The sequence below is a fragment of the Amia ocellicauda genome, chromosome 17, assembly GCF_036373705.1.
Source record: "Amia ocellicauda isolate fAmiCal2 chromosome 17, fAmiCal2.hap1, whole genome shotgun sequence".
Taxonomy (NCBI): domain Eukaryota; kingdom Metazoa; phylum Chordata; class Actinopteri; order Amiiformes; family Amiidae; genus Amia; species Amia ocellicauda.
This window is the reverse complement of record NC_089866.1, coordinates 22,378,155-22,401,004: the sequence shown is the minus strand read 5'-3', so window position 1 is coordinate 22,401,004 and position 22,850 is coordinate 22,378,155. Positions and strand designations below refer to the sequence as shown.

The following is a 22,850-nucleotide window of genomic DNA, read 5'->3' as shown; positions in this document are numbered from 1 at the left end:
CGTTGCTAATCCTACAATGCGTGACAACCAGTCCCTTTGGGGGTGCTTTGCAAACAGGATTCCAGTATTCACTAATTTGAATTGTTTTTTTTTTTACTTTATTGAACTTAAGTCCATTTTATGGTGTGTTTGCAAAGGGTAAGACACACTTTACACAGCGCTTTTGGGAGAGATGGATAGTAGAGAAGCTAGACTATACAAACTTTGTATTAAAACCTTCAGAAAATGTTTTTTAATAATGAATACATTTAAGAGAGTGAGTAGTGGTTATTCAGAAAACAAAAAGCCAAATTTCACCCTGGGTTGCTAGATCCATGAGTTGCATATCAATCAGACAGCAGCTCGGAGGACACGCTCTGCTGGTCTGAATAGAAGTGAGCGCATTCGATGTTATAACTTATGGGTTTATGAACTTGTCAGGATGTGAACAGTGAAAAGAAACGAGCACTTTAGGGTTAGTTGTAGTGATGTATAACATACTTTTGTTGGACCTGCTACTGACCCCTTTGGACACAATAAGGAAGAACATTTGACATCAATTCGCTGTAAATGAAGATGATGAACAATACATTATGGCCTAGTCTGGACGTATTGTCACGTCATCCAGATTACTTAAAGAAATGGAATACATTGCTAGGTATCTGGCATTCTGAGCCAGTCAGATGGGAAATCATAGAAAATACTATATATTTTTCCTGCCTAGTTTTGTTCTTGCCCTTGGGAGCCATATGTAATGAACATCGAGGTGCATGTACTGAGCATTATGTACAGAAGCATCAGCGCAAACAACATGTAGATGTGAGTGTTTAAACTGAGGCTCATCCTTTGGCTGAAGAATCGTGTGTCAGAAGGAGAGATGAAAGTTTACTCCACTGAAATGACTAGCTCGGTTGATATGGTCTGTGGACTGGTTAATTGCTTCTGTCAAGCTGACTCTATGTTTAACACATAGACAGCCCACCTTCATGCTTTATAATCCCATCTCTCATATCTTGTGTTGATTGTATCTGTCTGGTGTGTCATTAATTTCCAGGGCAGCTCCAGAGACAGCCTTAATGTCTTTGGTAAGTATTCTCCTGTTAGCCGCTTAATGTGTCTGATTAATGTGACACAGGATTCTCCAAGACATTTATGATACCTTAAGGAATGGATGTGACAATGAGTTTATAACTCAGAGTGGATTCATACCTTTCCCATCCTTTCTTGTGCTTTTATCAAAGCAGATTTTCCCTTTCCTGTGAACGTGGTAGTCAATAGACTGTCTGTGTAAATTGATCCAAAAGTATTATTAATAAAGCTCCCACAAAGCTAAAGTAAGCTCTCACGTATTGTAGGAGCAAGTTAGTCTTGAGACCCTTAGCTATTGTTTTATTGCAGTGTGGTTTATTGAAAATGTAAGTATTCTGAGTAGATTAGGATAACACAGCATGAATGCTGTGAAAACCATCACGATGAGTTATGGCTTGTTAATCAGTCCTAAAGATTTAAATTTATTCCATTCTGTCAAGAGTGTGTTCCCCACTATAAATTAAACTCAGCCTGGAAAAGAGAGGGAAGTCTTGATGCACATTACATGATAAAATTAGGTTTCCATTGCCTTAAATTGCTAAACCAACTCCTCACACATTACCACCCTCTAATTACAGATTTGTACACTTCCGGGATTTCACGGGTGTTTTCCTTTTGATGGCGCTGCTGTCACTTGGCCAGGTCTTGGCTTTCCTTTTAAATGCAAAAGAAAATTGTGTACTAGGCTATATTGACCTTAATTTATAAATCTGTATTTTATCAAATTAATAATCTATCAACATAATGTAAAATGCAAATGTAATGGACCAATTTATTATGCTGACCATATCAAAAGCTTAGTGATTTTGGCATTGTATTTTTGAAGGCAACTTGTTGTATTAGATTGGTTTGCCAGGAATGGTGCCCATGATCTTGCAATGCATTATTCATGCCTTCCACACAATTACTCTGCTGTACAGTGAGGGAAAAAAGTATTTGATCCCCTGCTGATTTTGTACGTTTGCCCACTGACAAAGAAATGATCAGTCTATAATTTTAATGGTAGGTGTATTTTAGCAGTGAGAGACAGAATAACAACAAAATAATCCAGAAAAATGCATTTCAAAAAAGTTATAAATTGATTTGCATGTTAAAGAGGGAAATAAGTATTTGACCCCTTCGACTTAGTACTTGGTGGCAAAACCCTTGTTGGCAATCACAGAGGTCAGACGTTTCTTGTAGTTGGCCACCAGGTTTGCACACATCTCAGGAGGGATTTTGTCCCACTCCTCTTTGCAGATCCTCTCAAAGTCATTAAGGTTTCGAGGCTGACGTTTGGCAACTCGAACCTTCAGCTCCCTCCACAGATTTTCTATGGGATTAAGGTCTGTAGACTGGCTAGGCCACTCCAGGACCTTAATGTGCTTCTTCTTGAGCCACTCCTTTGTTGCCTTGGCTGTGTTTTTGGGTCATTGTCATGCTGGAATACCCATCCACGATCCATTTTCAATGCCCTGGCTGAGGGAAGGAGGTTCTCACCCAAGATTTGACGGTACATGGCCCCGTCCATCGTCCCTTTGATGCGGTGCAGTTGTCCTGTCCCCTTAGCAGAAAAACACCCCCAAAGCATAAGGTTTCCACCTCCATGTTTGACGGTGGGGATGGTGTTCTTGGGGTCATTCCTCCTCCTCCAAACACGGCGAGTTGAGTTGATGCCAAAGAGCTCGATTTTGGTCTCATTTGATCACAACACTTTCATCCAGTTCTCCTCTGAATCATTCAGATGTTCATTGGCGAACTTCAGACGGGCCTGTACATGTGCTTGAGCAGGGGGACCTTGCGGGCGCTGCAGGATTTCAGTCCTTCACGGCATAGTGTGTTACCAATTGTTTTCTTGGTGACTATGGTCCCAGCTGACTATGGTCATTAACAAGATCCTCCCGTGTAGTTCTGGGCTGATTCCTCACCGTTCTCATGATCATTGAAACTCCACAAGGTGAGATCTTGCATGGAGCCCCAGACCTAGGGAGACTGACAGTTATTTTGTGTTTCTTCCATTTGCGAATAATCGCACCAACTGTTGTCACCTTCTCACCAAGCTGCTTGGCGATGGTCTTGTAGCCCATTCCAGCCTTGTGTAGGTCTACAATCTTGTCCCTGACATCCTTGGACAGCTCTTTGGTCTTGGCCATGGTGGAGAGTTTGGAATCTGATTGATTGATTGCTTCTGTGGACAGGTGTCTTTTATACAGGTAACGAGCTGAGATTAGGAGCACTCCCTTTAAGAGAGCGCTCCTAATCTCAGCTCGTTACCTGTATAAAAGACACCTGGGAGCCAGAAATCTTGCTGATTGATAGGGGATCAAATACTTATTTCCCTCATTAACATGCAAATCAATTTATAACTTTTTTGAAATGCGTTTTTCTGGATTTTTTTGTTGTTATTCTGTCTCTCACTGTTAAAATACACCTACCGTTAAAATTATAGACTGATCATTTCTTTGTCAGTGGGCAAACATACAAAATCAGCAGGGGATCAAATACTTTTTTCCCTCACTGTATGTGCTCTGGGCTTGCAGTGATGAATCAAGTTCATTATCAATGGTTCTGAACTGGAAGGTATAAAAATGATGATTGCCATCCAAAGAATTAGTACTAAATAAAAATACCTAAGAATCTGTATGAACAGTATAGATCTTTAATGATATACCACGCAGTTTGTCTCCTACCAATATCACTTAAATGATATTGTATTGAGTCCCATTATTAAAATGCACCAAAAAACAACATTCAAACATTCAAGTGGGAAAACCAAGATTCAACTGCTTTAAAGCGCAATGAGTGCATCCATTTACACTACTACACTATTGTAGCCAATTGCCGCCCTTGTTGTAACACCCTTGGCAAGACATACATTTATCGGTCACTCCAGTTGTCCATTAGAAAATGTAGTACTGTACAACCCTCTAATTTCTTTCTGAGGTCAATAATAAGTGGAAAATACTTTTAAGGACACACTAAATATCTGCTCTTAAGTAATGACTTTCTGATATCTCTATGAAGCAGTCCACTGTGATGATTGCTAGCTTCAGGCAGCTTTTGTTGCAGTGCAATCTTTATGGGAAAGGATAAAGACTTTAACTGGTGGTAGACAGAAGAAAGCCATAATAAGTCTTTACAAAGCTTAAGTAGCCCTTCAGATCTGGCCACAGCTGTGGAAGAAAGGCATGTATAAAACAAGAAGAAAAAAAATAGCATCTGTCAGTTTCTCCCACTGCTGTTTGAAGAAAGTGTAGCCTGCCCTGTTCGAAAGCATCGAAAGCCATCTTCCTGTAGTGCAAATTCAGTGTTTGATAGCCAGTGGGTTAAAAGCAAGTTGGCTTGAATGGTGTTATAAAGGGATATGCCATGTAGTGCTGTGTTTGGAAGGAGGGCAGTAAATTAAGGTATTTTCTTTATTTTTATTTTTTTAAGGTGGCTCTTTCAAGAAACTATTGTTTTTTGACATCCATACTAGATCCACATCCAGCCCAAGCCTTCTATGAGTTCCACAATATTGTGAAATCTTCACTCTTACTAAAATATTATAGAATTGGAAAAGTTGTAGCACTATTGCAGAAACAAATGTCTTTTGAAGTGGTTAATAAATGTGAACAAAACCCTATATCTGCAACTCAGTAGCTCTCTGTACAGAACATTGATTTCACTCCACATTAGTAAATTGTGTTTGTTTTATATTCATAGACAATAATAGTTAAAGCTTATTTGATGACTTAAGGCAGTATTTAATTTCTGACCTTGTTTAATATCCTCATGAATTTCCCCTTGGTTATGCTGAAAGATAACAAACATAGCTGATGCTTGTTCTCTTGTTCTGAATATATCATCCTGAAAATGATTAAAAAAACACTAGGTTGCCGTTTCATTGCAGATATAAAAGTAATCACGGGATTGTACCTGTCATTCTTTCTCCTTGAATCAAGTGGCTTTTTTGAGATTTGTTTCTTGCAAATCACTGTTAAGTCTTCTTCCACTAGTGGAAGAAATCAAAGTTGAACATTAATTTACTGAATATTTAAAGACAATAAAATCAGGAAACAGTTATAAAGGTATACAATTTGATTAAAATGTAATTATACAATATGTACATCATGAGAAAGGTAAAGATTCTATGGTGCCATTTTGTAGGAAAGATGATTTCCTGTCATGCTGAGATTCTCCCTGTTCAACATCCACTGTGAACAATACTTCTGTTTTCCTTGGTAGGTTAATAGATACCTAGATAGATAGATAGATAGATAGATAGATAGATAGAGAGAAAGATAGATAGATAGATAGATAGATAGATAGATAGATAGATAGATAGAGAGACCAGCTTTTTGTATATATATAGAGCACTGAACAAGTTAAATAGAAACTGAAAAGAGCAAAATGTATCATAAAAGTATTAAGCAAGTATAGAGAAAAGAAAAGGAAAAAGAAAAAACTGTGAGGAAGAGATAAATCAGTAGGCAATATTGAACACCCAAGCCAGTGTAATTAGTGTATCATGGAGAATATAAATGTTTTGAGTTTCTAATGGAATGCGAGAAGTTCGGAGGTCAAATGGAGTTCAACATTTATAGTGTGTTCCAGATCTGAGGAGCAAGTACCCAGAATGCAGCACTCCAAAGAGGTTTTGTTTGAAACGTGGTTGTAACAGCAAGATTTCGGTGGTGGATCTCAGATTCCCGCTAGGACAGTGAACCTGCAATTTGCCCGACAGATAGAGGGGAAGCTGTTGATGGAGCGCTTTGTGGGTTCTGCAAAGTTTAGATTGAGCCTGAAGTGCAGTGCAGTGCCAATAAAGTTTGGGAAATGTAGTCCCAACGCGATATGCTGGTCAGGACATGGGCAGAGTCGTTAAATACATAATTACTTCTGTGATTGAACATGCTTCAGCTTCTAGTCTTCAGGAGACTGGAGGCCTGCTGGATTATATATATGTATGTTTGTTTATAGATGTGTGTGTGTATGACAAGGTTGTCATCAACTTTTGAAACTGTAACACTAAACATGTCTGTCTTGAAAGGCAAGGTTACAGTATGAAGGAAAGAGTTTGGGTTTTTCATCTCATGCTCATGCTGGACCTGTAGTGCCAGTCTAAGGAAGTGTAGCTGGTTTCGGAACAGGGATCATGGCGGCTGATTAAAAAGAACTGCGTGGAAATCAATCATTCAGATATCAGAAGGTGCTTTGAATCCCTGCATTTTTAACTCAAACCAGCGCTGCCGTGTTACCTTACTATTTTTTGCAGAGCAGATGGTTTTCAGTATTTTGTTAGTGCATCTCTATCTGTGAAGAGACCTTGCTCTTGCTATAGCCCATCTGTTGAGCTTCTTGTTAGCTCTAGGGCCAAGCATCGCCAATCTGGAGAACTACAAGCCCGATTCTTATTTCAAAGGCAACCTCCCACTCTTCTCCTGCCTTTGTAGTTTTGAATAAATTCTTACAGGCACCAGTTGCGACAGGGTAAAGCTTTAATTAGCCCCTTTCTTATGGTGAAATATATTTTCTCATGCTTCATTTACTTTATGTTCATATTTAAGGGATGATGGACATAAGGCCATGCCCCCTCCCCACCCCCATGAAAAAAAATCAAGAATGCATATGTAAAAAGTGAGGATTAATGTGATGACTGACCCATCACAAGACTCCAGAAACAGAGTGATGAAAGCGCAGTGGGTGTTGAGGAAACCATGCTGGTTGACAAATGCCACATGTCCAACTTTCTCCCCTGTTTGGCAAGGCTCATGAATATACCCCTGCAAGCGCTGAGAAGAGCTCGTCACAGGTGCATGGACACAATGAGCAAATCCCCTTAGAAATGGATGCCATGTAAACAGGCATCTCAACTGATTACATTATGTCAGCTGTTGACTAATGCAAAAACAACTGTTAAATTATTATTATTTTAATCTGATATATACCATGCTTAGATTTTAGAAGAGCTAATGGCTGTCTGAATATGGAAGAGGCTGTGCATGATGTTTTACATGTCCGTACATGTCAAGGAAAATGTAATGTTTGCCAATACTGATAAAGGAAGGGAAAAGGGCCCTACTGATAAAATAATGATTAAATGTAGTAATATATGAGATTGGGTATTTTAATGTCCATAACTGCTTAGTATCTGCAGGAGAGATTACTACTTTGCCATGGAGGCTTCCAGCATTTGCAATATTTTTTTCTACGTGTGTCTCGGTTATGGCTTTCGTGTGATGGAGTACTGTGAGGTTACACCAAGGAAATGGGTCTCAGGAGTCTTGGGTGTAATTCCCACTCTGGGTGGAATTGCTTTTTAAATCAGTTTTAATGCGAGAATGAGAGTGTTAAATCTGTTAAAGATGCCTGGTCTGAGCAGCATGCTTTTGTTTTTGCTTGAGAAATGTGTGCGATGTGAACACACTGCTTCACAATGTCATGACAATTTCAAGTGCCTGTCTTCCCGGGCGATGTTCCTCACCCCACATCGGTAATGTGCAGACTGGTCATGCTCTAGGACTGGGAGGGGATCTTCCCTGGTAATCACTCTGCCTGCGTGTCAGCTGTTTAGAGCTGTATGCATCGATGGCCTGTGGAGTAACAAGGCTGTTGAGTGGGCCTCCTGTTGACTCGCGGGTGTTTAGCATGAATTACTGACAGTGTTTGTTTTACTGTAGTTATTTGCCCCCTAACTGTTACCAGTGTCAGTGATGCTTAATACAACACTTTGTTGGGTTTTGTTTTCAGCATAGTTTTGTCGTACCCTTGTTGTGCTGGGAATACCAATCACTCTGGCCACCCACTATGCTGCACCTCAGACACTCAAACAGTGGTGTCATAAATTGGTTTTACATAAACAAGAGCTGGAAAATTAAAAAGATGACTCGTTCAATGAAAATTTAAGTATTTAGAAATGAAAACTGACCAACTACAAAGCTTTTGCCCACCTTTTGTTTGCTTGCTAGCTTAGTGTCCAAGAACACCTTCAGTGTGTTTATTGATAATATCCTGTGATTCATCTTCTGTGCTGCAGTTAGTCATTTCTTTCACACCCACAGCGTTTTTTTTTTTTAAACTGCCTCCCATTCTCAGTCCTGAATGTACAATACTTATATTTATGTAGCCATGATTTCTGGACTTGGTTTCTTAATTGAATTAGAATATAGATCTTGTCAGTAATCTACATGTAAATGTATGCCCAGTTGACTTCATTATTAGCTCTTTATAAGACTCTGTCCCTCTTCCCTGCGCAGGTGTCCGACAGGTGTGACTATGTCTTCGTGAACGGGAAGGAGATGAGGGGGCGGGTGAGGATGGCAGTGAACTTCTCCTATGCCTACCTCAGCGCCCAGCTGGAGATGACGGTGTGGATCCCCCGCCTCCCTCTGCAGATAGAGGTGTCTGACACAGAGCTGAGCCAGGTCAAGGGCTGGAGGGTGCCCATCACCACCAATAAGAGGTAGGGCAACAGTGCATTCATGATGCAGTCTGCACGACTCTTGTTCTATTACGAGACCATTACACTCAGCTGTGCAGAACTACTTTTTCGCCTCGCTGTTCCCCCCCTCTGTTCTAACAGTTTGTCTGTTGACTTGGGGCATTTATCCTATAATCAACCAAGAGCAGGCCTGGACATTTAAACCCATGCTTCATTAATTCACTCAAACTCCTCGCAGCAGGTGAGTTATGTTAGGACGTATCCCACCCCAAGGGTGCACTTCTAAAGAACATGATCGTTTTGTTCAATTATTTGTACACACCTGAGTGGTTTTAGCCAGATCCTGATAAATCCTCTCCGAGAGAGACAGATTATCCAGCCCTGATTTAGCACACAGGCAGCCAGGAGGATAGCAGCGCCTGGATGCCTCACCTGGATTGTGTTCAGTTTCACTGGCTGCCATCAAACTCAACAGAAAATGTTCAATGGACCACATTAGCGCTCAAGACCCATTAACTAGCTTGAGTGTGCATAGAATATAAACCACTTGTGCCTCATGTGTATCTGTGTAACATCTACCCCCTTCCTTCAATGAAGGTAGACTTGGTGTCTGAACTGAGTCTGGAGTAGTGATCTGGGCTTAATTTTGTTGGATGCCATGAAACAAATGAAAATCTGTGTCCGTGTCACCAGTGTGGTTGGACTGAGATGACTTGTCTTTCATTCTAATTCAAAATGTGCTGGTTCTGCAGGTGAGCAACACCCCTGACCTTGTGAGAGCCATCCCGAGAGGTGTGGGGGACATTTGTGAGGCTCTTAGCACTGGGCTGTCAGAGGTCTAGTAGATATATGCCTCAGAATCATCAAAACAAAAAGATCCTCTCTCTTCTGCCTTTGGAATCAGTCCTGTCGCTCCACCAGGCTAAATTAGGGAGGAGCGCTGAGATGAGAGTTACAATAAAACTACTACCTGTGCTATATATCACTGTGACAGGCTCATATACCGTACCATACATCTTGTTCATCCGTGTGATATAACCCTTTGGCAGGACTAGAATAATTATAGTTGTTTGAGATTTGACATAGCTGTTGAGGATATTGAATTCCAACACCTGATCCAGCCATGTGAGTCCATTTACATTCTCCCATTTCTTTAGAAATGTGGTTTATGATTCATTAAACCCGTATAATTATTAACAGCATCAGTTAATTCAGAAGAAATCCCATGACCCAAGTAATCACTAATGTGTAATTAGTCATGTTTTTATATATTTCCATCGTGGAGTTAAAGGCATTTTTTTAAATACCTTCTGCTCCTGTGCCGTTTGGATGCGATACAGCTGCATTTATTTATCTTTTTGTATATGAATAGTGTGTTTTGCAAAGCTTCTTGCAGAATACATGAAGAAAAGCTATTTGTGTTTTTCTTTGGCATCTGGTTTGTCTTGGGCAGCAAAGGCAAAGCAGGCGGTTGTTTTTTTTTCCTTCTCTTTGCGCAACAATATTTATCAGGGAATAACAGGCGTGCCCTTGCAAGTAGCAGCAGAACTCTAGTGACAGTGGGCAACAGTCCATTGTGCGCCACATTCTGACAATCAATCCGAGAACATGACAGTCAAATGTGTTGCTTTAGGCTGTTACAATAGCCAGTGTGGAGAATCAGTTTCTTTTTATGGATTGCCAAGCGATCTGAACAGAAGGCAAAACATGGAACATAGCCACTAAGTGAGGAAAGAGCCAGGATTCTTCTTGTTATGTAGTGTTCATTCCTTCACTTGGTATAATGACATGATAAGTGTTTGCAGTTGTTGGAATTAATTATTGTACTGAAGGGATATGGGCATAAATTATTTTTTGGTTTACTTCCTGACACAATTTTACTTTTTGTTTTTCTAGCAGGCTTTTCTGAGAGAGACGAAGTAACTATGCCGTGGGAAAATAGTTTTAGTGTTCACAATAACAAACATGAACGATGTTTTTTTTTGTTATTTTGTATAATTTAAATGTTAAAATTACATGTACACTTCAGCACTGACCTTGCCCTGAGATGTCGTATAACCAGATTTTTTTTTTTTTTATTCATTCATGGGGTTTGAAATCCATTACTATAGCACCAATCAATATTTATAAAGTACAGAGTACAGTATTTAGCTATGTATGAACTTGAATGCATGTAACAAAAATAAATGCATACAAAGAATGTGAAAACCCACTAAACTGCAATATTTACCTTAATTTCATTAGATTTAAATCTCTGCGTGTGGTTGTCCTAAAGATTAAAGCAGGGCAATAACTAAGATTCCAGCCGGAAGTGCATCTCAGACACATCAGCTGCTTCACGGAAAGTGCTGCTCGCTCTATTATCCAGCCCCTCTAGGGCATCTTGATACAGTCTCATTGCCCTGGGGCCGCTGATTTATTTTTCCCTGTGACCTTGTATGACCACTACCCTCTTACTTCCGAGCGAGTACAAAACTCTCATTTTATCTGCTTGCTGTAGATCCTTATTCCCTTTATCCCACGTGTGCTAAAATCCCCTGTTGAAAGCAATCTTGATTGCAGATTGAAAGTAAATACATACAAATTCCTGGATTCCCTCATAAGGGAGATGGTTTGGAGACCTTTCTGAGATTAATCAAAAATCAAAAATCTCTCTCCCCCAATTCATAGAAAAGGGTTGTAACCATTCTCTCTTTCCTTGAAAATCCCCTGAATGCAGACACGATCACCCGACGCCACCCCATCATCGCCTCGGCACAGACACAACACTGTGTGTGTGCTTCCTCCCCCGTTTTGTTTCTCCTCCTGAACCATATCAACCTGCTTCAACCTCCTGCCTCTACTCCATTAGCGCTCTGTCCCCGAGTCCCTGCTTCAAAGGCCCGGTCTCAGAGCGGCTCAATAATGAGTCGAGTGAAAATGTCTGCCACCCTCACTGACTCCTGCTGCCTCGTGTTTTATTTGTGACTGACTCACATAGAGAAATCCTTTTTCTTAAGTCTCTCTTTATATTTTGGGTTGTTATAATGCAATATGTGTTCTGATTATGTCAACCAAATTGAGCTTTTCTGACAAACTTTCTAAGCTCCCCCTGTGTGGAAAAGGCTTCATTATGTTGAAAATGAACACTGGCAGTCTCATATGTTCAGCTAGTGTCCTTTTGAACTTACAAGCAGTAAATGTCATAATTGTTAGCCCCAACCCTTTGTGTAACATGGTCTTTACACAAGCTGAAGCTGTGGCATTAACCTTCCTCTGTTTTCTATGTGACTAGCTGTTCCTCATTAAATGTAATGGAGGCTGTCAATTTAATTTCTTTTTATACCTGGACTCTCCAGTGGGTTGCCTTTCTTAAAATGATTGAGGCTCCCAGCTGAAATCTGAAAACTAACACAATGTTTATGGAAGGCACTTTGTACTCTGTAACTGGACTCTTTTGTGAGGCTAAGTCTACCTATATGCATCAATATATTCTCCAGGACTTGAGTTAACCAAATTTGAAGGACAATGTTGGCTATACGTTTCCAGAAATTTGAGATTGTGAAAATGAATGAATGAATTCTATAAAGAATGAAATGAAAACATATTGGGATGGTTTTACAGACCCAGATTAGCAGTTGTTTTGGACTACCCAATGTTATTTTAGGTAGAGTAGTCCAAGGGCCGTTGAAACCAGCTGATTATGAGTTAATAATTAAATACTTGTATTCAGAGCTATCTGTTCATAATTTAATTACTTGGAATGGCTGGAATGGCAGGAATGGGAGGGTGGGGGGTGGTGGAGAAGTAAAATGTCCAATTGAGCAAATAATTTGGTTAATCGAATAACTAAATCCTCAGGTGTGGAGGCTGGGAGGTTGTATGATGTGAAAGGTCTCCATTTTGATTTTGGCAGGGACAGATGAGTTTGCTTATAAAATATTAACATTTACATATAATGATCTCATACTTCTACTGTCTACTGTGTTCTGGTACCTGACTGTCCCGTGTATTGCAGGTCAGCGCGGGACAGTGATGATGAGGATGATGACGACCGGAGAGGAAGAGGCTGCATGCTGCAGTACCAGAATGCCATGGTGCGCGTCCTGACGCACTTTGTAGCGGAGCCATCGGACCCCGGGGGTCAGCTGACCCACATGCTGGGCACTGATTGGCAGATGGATATCACAGATCTGGTGTCCGATTTCCTGAAGGTGGAAGACCCTCAGATAGCCAGGCTCCAGGATGGCAGGGTCCTCATGGGGATGGACGTGGGCATGACCACCATCCAGGTATGACCGAGGGAGACCAAACAGTTAGAACAGGGCTTCCCAACCTTTTCCATTCCAAGGCCCACTTGATCAACATCATACATCTTTGAGGCCCACTACCCACAAAATCTATTCGAAAACTCATTTTTAATTAAATTTAAATACATCAAATACATTTGCATAATTTGTCAATGGCGTCACAGTTAGCTAGTAAGTGTATAGAATTGAATTAATCCATATAAACAAAATAAAACATCCCCCTAGTTTAAAATGTGTTATGTCGAACAGTAATCGTGTTTTATTTATTTTTACAAGCACACGGTTTATATATAGGTAGGCTATTGATTTAACTTGCATGAAACATGTTAACCTTCCAGTAAAAGCACTTTACTCTTAATAAACTGTATGTGTGGTGACGTATGCCTGTTATCTTTCATTTGTATTTTATTCAATAGAGAAAATAGTGTCAGAAATAACAAATTGGTATTAAAACGGTGTAAAAAAAGACAACTATACTGAAAGTAGTAAATACGAAAGACACTGGAACACAGTAACCTTAATAGTTGGGTTAACTAAAGAAAAAGACTCCCTTCTACAGTTTGTGTCAACATTATATATTTTTCAGTATATAATAATAATAATAATAATAATAATAATAATAATAATAATAATAATAATGGGTAAATTGCAATGAACTTAGTACAGAGCGGTTTATTAACCACAGGATCATCTCCAGTTAGTGCGCTGCTTTCAGTTCGTTGCAATTGACCCATTTATCCTAATAAATTATGCATACTAATTTAAATTTACATTGATTAAATGATCCCGGAGATTGGTAGTTCCTCCGTGATATACCACTTTTCAGTTGTACAGCTTACATTCAACTTTTTGGGTGTCTTCTGTGCATTTAGCAAAAAATCCCAAACAGCAGATGTTTTTCGAGACATTTGTTTAGTTTTTTTACATTTGCATTATATTGCACAACACTTTGCACAATGGCAGATAAAGAAACAATAATGCAGAATAACACAGAGTGGTCCACATGTATGCTGATAGATGGGGGATAGTACTATTTCAGAAGAAAAAAATAGTTAAATTATCAGTGTAATCGTACATTTTCAAAATACATTGTTTAAATTTAATCTGGTCCAATACCTGGTTTTTAACTTTGTTATATTCTACAACTTTTATTTAAGTAATGGGCATTATACAAATCAAATGTTTTAATATAGATAGACTACGAGTGACATCTGAAGTCAATGACTGTATTTGAAACCGCATACTACCCATACTATACGTACTACATACCAACATTTCAGTAATGTTGAAATGGTGGTATGTAGTACGTGTAGTATGGGTAGTATGCGGTTTCGAATACAGCCAATTTCTATCAATAAGAGAAAAAAAATGATGTGATTGTCACATGACAAACCTTCAAAACCTCCGAAGGTCTGGAGACCAAACGAACCTTCGAACCTTCCAAGAGAGGCCTAATTATTATATTTTTTTTAACAAAAAATATATTCGTATTTTAAAAGCATTTAAAAATATATTTTTGCGGCCCACTTGCAGTACCTCTACGGCCCACAGGTTGGGTATCACTGAGTTAGACCATTCCTGACTCGAGATGCTCCTGTTTGAGATTCCACTTTCTTTTAGTGTAGCCCTTTAGGTTGTGACAAAAACATACACATTGAAATGACTCATTGCATGTCGATGGTGTTTGTTAGCCAAGCTAACAGGAAGGCAAACAAAATGGCTCTTTTATTTAGGCAGGGATTGATTTGACATCTTTAAAATGCCACGCACTATGACGGCCACAGCGATGCACCTCTATCATTAACAGGAGCAGTTTGACGGAATATGCAAGATTTCCCTTGAGGAGAGAATGAAAAAACGTGTCATTGCTCATGAATAGGGATCTTTCATCTGCCTGTCTCTTATGACTGGCTGGAAAAATAGCAGCTCCTTAATAACATCGGTGTGAGACCAGTTGGCATCTCCTACACTGTGCAGTCATTCATTTGTCTGCTGCAAAGACATTACCAGGCCTCTCAGCAAATTTGTATATGTCTGAATGTTGGGGTTTATAAAAGCGTGTCTCCCATTGTTTTAGAGTACTTTGCCCTCTTCTATATATATATAAGAAATATTGACAGCACTAAATAACAGTAATCTTCCACTATTAAAAAGGACTATAGCTCTCAATATCTGTCCTTCTCACCCTGTTCCGCTGTGAGGATAAAGTATCGACTATGCTGTTAGAGGCATCAAAAATGTATTTAATAGCAAAATTGTATATTGATTGAGAGGCGGGCCTAGGAGCTGTTATGAATCACACCGAACGAATGAATCTAGATCAGATCCAAATGACACAAATTAAAATCCTATAACATAAATACCATAAGTACACAAACAGAGCCTTGTTTCTTCTGTTTGACTTTATCAATGTATTTATTTTAGATGTGTCACTAGGGTTCAAGCCCAGTACAGCGGTCCAGTCTATAAGTCCTTGAGGCCTTGTGCATGAGCTGGCTGTTCGGATTTCAAAGGACCATTGAGAGTTCATCTGCGGTTCTGTGGCCTTTGAGCAGCAGCAGGATCGTTCTATTCATCAGCTATGACAAAGCCTTGATTAATGAAATCTGTTACAATTTTACTGGTTTTTATATTCCAGATGAAATGACAAGCATGTAGCTGTAACTCTGAAAATCTGAAAGGCACTTAAATAATTTAATGAAATACTAACGCTTTAAATGGCGCTTTGCAATCTGTGCTTGTACATTCCTCATGGCCAACAATATATTCATAGCTTAATGTTATTAAATAAAGGTAAATTGTCCTCATGTACAGTGGCTTTGTTAATGCAGCCTTCGGTTAATAGCTTAGTGTTTATAATAGCGAATAGCAACCACTGCACTACACTAAAGCGTAACCAATGCAATTGTGTGCTAACAGTATAGTGTGCAAGATTTGTGTAGAAAACACCTCAACACCATCTACTCAAATAGAGCATCAAGGATGGTGCTGAAATGATCCCCTTTATTGTCTTGGGGAGTTGTGTTTTCATTAACACAAATTGTAATTTGAAAATTATGAATAAATTAATGTGCTCTCACTGTATGTGTAAAACAACAAGCAGGTTCATTATGATAATTCAGAACTGGTCTAAATATTGGCGGAAGCTGCCCAGACAATGATAACATCACCTGAGGATACTGCAGAGTAGCTCAGTGATCTCCAGCCATCATCCTGGGGCGCCACAGTTCTTCAGGTTAACTGCCTTCAATCAAGTTCATGTGTATCTAGACAAAGTAACCCAAAACATGGTTCCATTAAGCACCTCAAAACTGTGTTGGGAAGAACACTGTGAAGACACTGTGCGCTCCATGCGGTTTTGAGACTCTTTAAATAGCTTATTGATATGTGGTGTCTTCATATTGTTTTATATATTAAAATGTCATCTTTACTTCACATTATCTCCGAATGGGACTAACCCTCGAGTCTGATCTTCACTGATTTCTTTGACTTGCTTGGCAGGTGCTGTCCCCTCTGTCAGACTCGATCCTGGCGGAGAAGACGGTGACGGTGCTGGATGACAAGGTGGCGATCACAGAGCTGGGGGTGCAGCTGGTGACGGGTCTCTCGCTCTCCCTCCAGCTCAGCCCGGGCAGCAACAGGGCCATCGTTGCCACAACAACCACCCAGGAGCTGCTGCACAGCCCCAAACAGGTATGCAACGTCTGCATTAAAGAGCCCATCTTTTAAAATTCCTCAGTGCCAACAAACAGCTCTATTCACGCTAGAAGTGAAATCATGTGTCCACATTCCTAAGTAATGCAACAGGGCTATTGTGTGCATTAGCAGAAACCTGTTGAACAATTGAGTCAAGAATTTAAGGCCTTTTCTTTGAGTGGTTATGCGGTCAAGAGTGTGTTCTTAGTTGAAGGCGAGGGGAGTGCATTTAAAAGATTGTATCTCGGCTAATTGTATAGCAGGGTTTTAACATACAGAAATCTTTGTTTTAATTAGTTGAACAAACAATTAAAATTAACACAAGCTTTTATGTGCATTTATCTTTAACATGCTCTTTTGTAAGCCCATAATTTGTAAATACAATAATGCGTAAGAGTGCAGAGTACACTATAATTTTGAATAACTCTAATTCTTTTTTTTTAATAAACATGGTTCAATAAACCCGAAGCTCCCTCCGATGCAGGGTTGTTGTTTACTGGTTCTTTTGTAATTTCTGCTGTAGTACAAGAATAAAGCAATTTTATAGGCAGAGTAACCTCATTTTATTTGTTCTCTTTTGTTTTTTGTTCAGAACCGTAATGCTTGGTTTCATCTAATGCATATTTCATGAAATGGTGGGGAAAAGTTTAAAATTAAAAATGCATTTAAGCAAAGCAAGTGTTGTGAGAAGAAAATTGTCAACTTCTGTAGGGTTCAGCAAATTTCTTCTGCACGGCCTTGATTTGTGTTTCTTAATGTGCCACCTGGGACAACAAGAGCTGAAAAAATTAAACACAATCCCAGACAGTCTGTGTTCTGTTCTTGCATTATATTTCCAATTGTTTTCATTGTTATTATTAAACAACACAAGTCAAAATCTAGTATGAAATCAAGTTTTAATGCGGAGTTGCAAGCAGAGACTTAAAATCGATCCTCAAACCCGTCAAACTCTCGTCTTGTTCTTCCACTGGTTTTCTAACCTACTTACAGTAAAGCTTTCAAAGTCAAGGCAAAGTGTGGCAGAATGTGTGTTCTTAGGGCGGGCAGAGAGAAAGAAATGTTTAATCTGGAGGATAAGTAGGACATTTCTGAAGTTTGAAGAAAACAAGAATTACAGCTTAAGTTACCCATGTTGCTCTTTTTTTGTGTGTGTGTCTGAAAATGAAGGAAGGACTAAAGCCCCATTTATCTCCACAATCTCCCTGGGAAGAGTGTCCACTGTGCGCCTAAGTAGGCACTAATTCTCCCGCTTTCTTAGTAATTAGAGGACTGTGTCAGGGAATGGAGAGGATTTCTTGATGAAGTCCTAAGGATTTGTAGTGATGGTGTATTAGAGTAAACTGCTAAATCACATGGAGAAGGGTTTAGGATGCTTACTTTTAAATCCTTATTTGCATTAAAATTCAACTAATAAGAGTCCAATTTTTTTTTTTAACCATATCTATAATCTTCGTCCTTTTCGAGATAGGATTGAAAAAAGCAGATCACTTTGATGCCACTGCTCGGAGTCGCAGCTTAACTGTTTCTGAAATCCCAGCATGCCCTTTGTGTCTTGCCCTGAATGGGTCGCTTTCAAACCCAAATTGACGGACCCTCTTTTCTGTGTGTCTTTGGCAGCAGTGTAACATTCACAGATTCCTTAAATAAAATCAAGGCAAAGCATGAAACCATTTATTATGGGATATGATTTGAAAGTTTTTGGTTGTTCAATTCCAAGAAAAGCCGGCATGACTGTTAAAGAGGGGGACAGCAAGCCTTTTAGAAATATGACATCAATTGTTTCTGTCAGTGCCAAGAGTTTATTATGCTTCCAGTCCAATGTGAGTGAAAGCACGATACAGTTCCAGTAGTAAGCGACCCTGATGCTTATAGACATTCACATTTTATCCTTCACTATTCATCCTGTTGCTCATCATCAGAACCACACACAGACAGTGTCAGTTGTTACACGTTTCTGACAAAGTGATTATACTGCATCTCCACATTTCCTTTCTGTTGGGGGAGAAAATAATTTAAGTAAATTAGCATTTAAACAATCCGACACTAAACCTAGACTTTCAGTCCAATACTAACATGTATTATACAGAGATTAATCATATACACGTGACATGAAAAGTACGTCCTACTGAATTGCTTATTCTCCACCAGTGTTTAAGTACAATATTCACAGATCGTTGTTTGCAAATCACATAGAAAAGGAAAGGAAGCGATGTATAAGTAAATGTGGGGATATTTCTAAAGTGAAAGGTGGAATAAAGATCATATATAATCTTCACCATCAGCCTATATCGACCCACTGCTGGATGAAAGCCTCCCCAGGATGTTTCCACTTGCTTCGATCTATAGCTTCTCTTTTCCATTTCACTATATATACATATTTATACCTAATACCATACAGCTGACACTTGGGGAATTTGTTAACGTCTGTCAAACATATGTTGAAGCTTTTAAAAGGACTTTGCAGAGATTTTGGCAATTATTACAATTTTATTGTGGTGTAATTATTGTATTTTTATTGTATTTATTGCTAAAAAAAAAGTCTTTCAGCTTTAATTTGTTCTTATACTTATTTATTAATTAATTCCTTCGTTCTTTCCTTTACGTTTGTCTCTGCTAATAGCAATGTGACTAGCTGAGAAAGTTAATTGTGAGCATCTACTTCAACAACAATTTCTCTTTCATATCAATAAAACCTAAAATCTGCAAGTGAAGCCCTATATACTCTATATCTCAAGAGTGTACTTAAAAATAATGTACTCAAAAGAACTCAGGTAATGTTATTTACAGCATTTTTATAAATACATTGTTTCACATAATCCATGTAATACTCACTCATTTCTTCAGTGTATATTTTCTGTTGATCAGAATTTCAAATGATGGTACCTGAACTCTGTAACCGAAATGAATGACATCTGTTTGCTCATGTTCCAACAGGAGGCCGTGATCAGTGCCTGGATCCACTTCAGCGACGGCTCCATGGCACCCCTGGACATCTACAACTCAGACTACTTCCTCCTCACGGCAACCTCCCTGGATGAAGACGTGGTGTCTGTCCAGCAGGACTCACTGCTGAAGTGGCCTGTGGTTTTAACTGAAGGGGAAGGGCAGGGGCTTCTGATCAAGGTGGAAATGACCATCTGCGAGTCCTGCCAGAAGTCCAAGCGCAGGAGCGTGCTGGCGTCTGGCAATGGGAACGTCAAAGTGAAGTTTGGCCAGAACGATGGCAGCTCCAAAGCGGGTGTCAGTGACTACGGTGTGGACGGAGAGGAGCTTGAGAACCATGCCAGTGACCGCAGGCAGAAACCCTCAGTGCAGGACAGGACCGGGATGGATGCTCATTACTATGGGAGCTCCATCTCTGACATGGAGGACAGCATCATGAAGAAGATTACCACCACCAGGACCACCATTACCAGGAAGGCAGATGGCAACAAGCTCTCAGACGACGGGACCCAGATCCAGAATATCCCCATCGATTTCTCCAACTTCCCCGCGCAGGTGGACCTCCCCCGGAACAGGGACATGGAGAACAGCGATCTGGTCCAGACGCCCCGAGGCCTGACAGACCTGGAGATAGGGATGTACGCCCTCCTCGGGGTCTTCTGTCTGGCTATACTGGTTTTCCTCATTAACTGCATCTCCTACGCCCTCAAGTACAGGCACAAACAGATGCCCATGGAAGGCCAAGAGACCCTGAACCACGCCCATGACTGGGTGTGGCTGGGAAACGAGGCCGAGCTGCTGGAGAACCACCCGGGCCTGTCCCCTCAGGAAGACGAGCACACGACCATGATTGATACGGGGGCCAGCTTTGAGGAAGGCAGCCACCTCCTGAACGGCGGCTCCATCCAGAAAAACGTCCAGGGCCAGGTGCACCGGTCTGCGGACTCCGGCTGCTGCACCAACGGGAAGGACCACAAAAACGAATCTCTCAATTCCCCCACAACCAAAAGGAAGCGTGTGAAGTTCACAACGTTCACCACCATCCCGCCCGACGACAGCTGTCCATCCATTAACCCCATTATCTTGGGCCCAGACGATGACATTAAATGGGTTTGTCAGGACATCGAGCTGGGCGACTCCAAAGAACTCAGAAACTACATGGAAAGGCTAAATGACAATGCGCTCAAGGACATCGCATAGTTCTGTGTTGGTGGAAAAACAATAACTCACCCTTTTGCCTTCAGAAAGAGGAGGTGGACTTGGTTGCCCATTTGAAAGGGGTCATACTGAACCTGAAATAGGAGGTGCCTCATCATGACAACATGGTGGAACGTCAATGGTACCTTGTTGCCATGGGAACTGCCAAAGGGCCATTTATCATAACCTAAAAATGAAGAAGAAAGATCACGAGCCACAGACGGCCTGTGGAAAACACAAAACTGCATATGAGAACTGTGGTCATGTGAATAAATACGGTTGTCTGTTCCATTTTTATTTGTTATTTTTATCATTTATTGAATAAGACCTTGCTTTTGTTATTTTCTCCTAAGTTTCATGCAGCATTTGTTTTTATTTTGTTACTGTCCATGCTGTAGTTTAAATCAAATCTCCAGTTCCCCCCCACCCCACCCCACCCCACCCCACCCCACCCCACCCCGACCTGACCCGACCCTCCCACCTCCACCTTGCAAATTTACTGAATACAATTACAGTATGTTATAAACAATATGCAGATGATGAATTGTAGATTCTAAGAATGTAATATTGATAAATATACGAGTTGTAAATAAAATGCACATAGAATGGTTCGACAAGATTACATTTCTGTTTGGGATCCGTTGTTTTGTACTTCTCTGTTACTGTCCCATAACATCCTCCTAATCCTTAAACCCATAAGAAAATATATGTTTTAGGCAGTTTTATACAATGTGCCTGTAAGGGGTGCTTACATTTAGCAGAAGGGCACTTTACAGTATTTACTCAGACTAGCATAGTACATGGAGTCTTTTACAAATATAGTAGGCCCTATATGTTTTACTGGAGCATTGTTTTAATGCTGTGTGAATGCATCACAGTAAAAGAAAATAAGTCTTCCTTCCCCATATGGTGCTGAGAAAAAATAAATCATACATAACAAGAAAATAAAATGTTGGCTATGCTTAGTATGTCTGAAATTAAGAGAGGAGACTCATAGCAATGCATCTCCAGTAGCCGTAGTCATAGATACTGTGGCCCTTTGTTAAGATGTGTGCCCTGTATGTTCTTTTGATGCTTGATGACAACGAAAATAAATCAACCATTTTCCCGGGCTGACAAACTGCTCAAGACTAACAAGCGGCAGTCTTGTTTAGCAGGAGACATCATTCGAGGAAGAGTTTTAGCCTAATCCATTTAAATAAGACTATCGATGTCATTAAAATCACAAAATTGAAAGCACATATCAACCAACTAGACAGTGAACACAAAACAACGCAATTCGTTTAAAAGCCCATCAGCATACGTTTTCTAGAACATCTCGCTTATACATAATCAATACGTATTTAGGACCATGTAATAAGTCATGTTTATTTTGTGAAGTGTCTTGATAGTTTTGTGACTTGGAGTTTGTAAGATAAAAAGAATAGCACAACATGTCAAGTAATGCAATGACTCCATACTGAATAACACTTAAGACAAACATACATGAATCCCAGATCACTGATGAACCTTCAACTTCAATTTGAGTCCCTTTGTTTTAGAAAGTTGCTCCATTTCAGATGTAGTTGGAGGGTGTGGGATATAAAGCTCTTGTTTGTTCTCCTTTAGCTTTAGCTAGTGTTTGGGTTTCTGCTGTTATTTTCACAAAGCAGATACAACATTAACACTGAAGTGTGTCACGATAATTGACAAGTTTTTGTCTGACCTATGGGTTGTGAGTGGAAAAAAAAAACCCTGCTGCCTTGCTGCGATGTGAAAATCAAACTGCTTTGTACTGAAGCGCCACAGAAGTAAACAACCGCTCAAGTTTTGTTGGCTGCCATTGCAGAATTTAATGAGAAATGGGCTTGATCCTGTAAGTAATAATTAGACCCAGACATGCCAAAATAGCCATCTGTGCCGTCTCCGTGCAGAATTCGATGAACTTTGAATCAATTCTCTTTTTCAGTCGGCTGTTAATACTACGTCTTAAATAATGAAAGAAAGGTAACATTGTGAATGTGTTTTTTCTTCCCCCTTTTTTTTAATTACATGTGTGGAGCAACACAGGCAGTTGTGAATTGTGTTTATACCTAGGTGTTTGTTGTTTTGAAGAAAATGTACTTTTCTATACTAAAGAACTCATCCTTTCATATCTCTGAATGTGGAAACTGAAACTAGCAAATCACAAGTCTAGTACTTTGTGTTTCAAAGTGTAATAAAGGAAAGCAGAACTAACAAGAAGCAGATCTGTGCTGGATACACCAGACGTACCA

The 22,850-nt window shown here is 39.9% G+C and overlaps 1 protein-coding gene across 1 annotated transcript in view; it reads left to right on the top strand.

Annotated features, from left to right (window-relative positions):
* The window catches only part of LOC136712643 (transmembrane protein 132C), a 167,919-nt gene extending 146,885 nt beyond the window's left edge, over window positions 1-21,034 (top strand). The window contains exons 6-9 of the mRNA XM_066689323.1: window positions 8,286-8,491; window positions 12,468-12,741; window positions 16,261-16,452; window positions 19,390-21,034. Of these exons, the coding sequence (XP_066545420.1) occupies window positions 8,286-8,491; window positions 12,468-12,741; window positions 16,261-16,452; window positions 19,390-20,598 (1,881 nt within the window). The 3' untranslated portion in view covers window positions 20,599-21,034. The remainder of the gene's footprint in view (window positions 1-8,285; window positions 8,492-12,467; window positions 12,742-16,260; window positions 16,453-19,389) is intronic.
* Window positions 21,035-22,850: the final 1,816 nt, after the last annotated feature.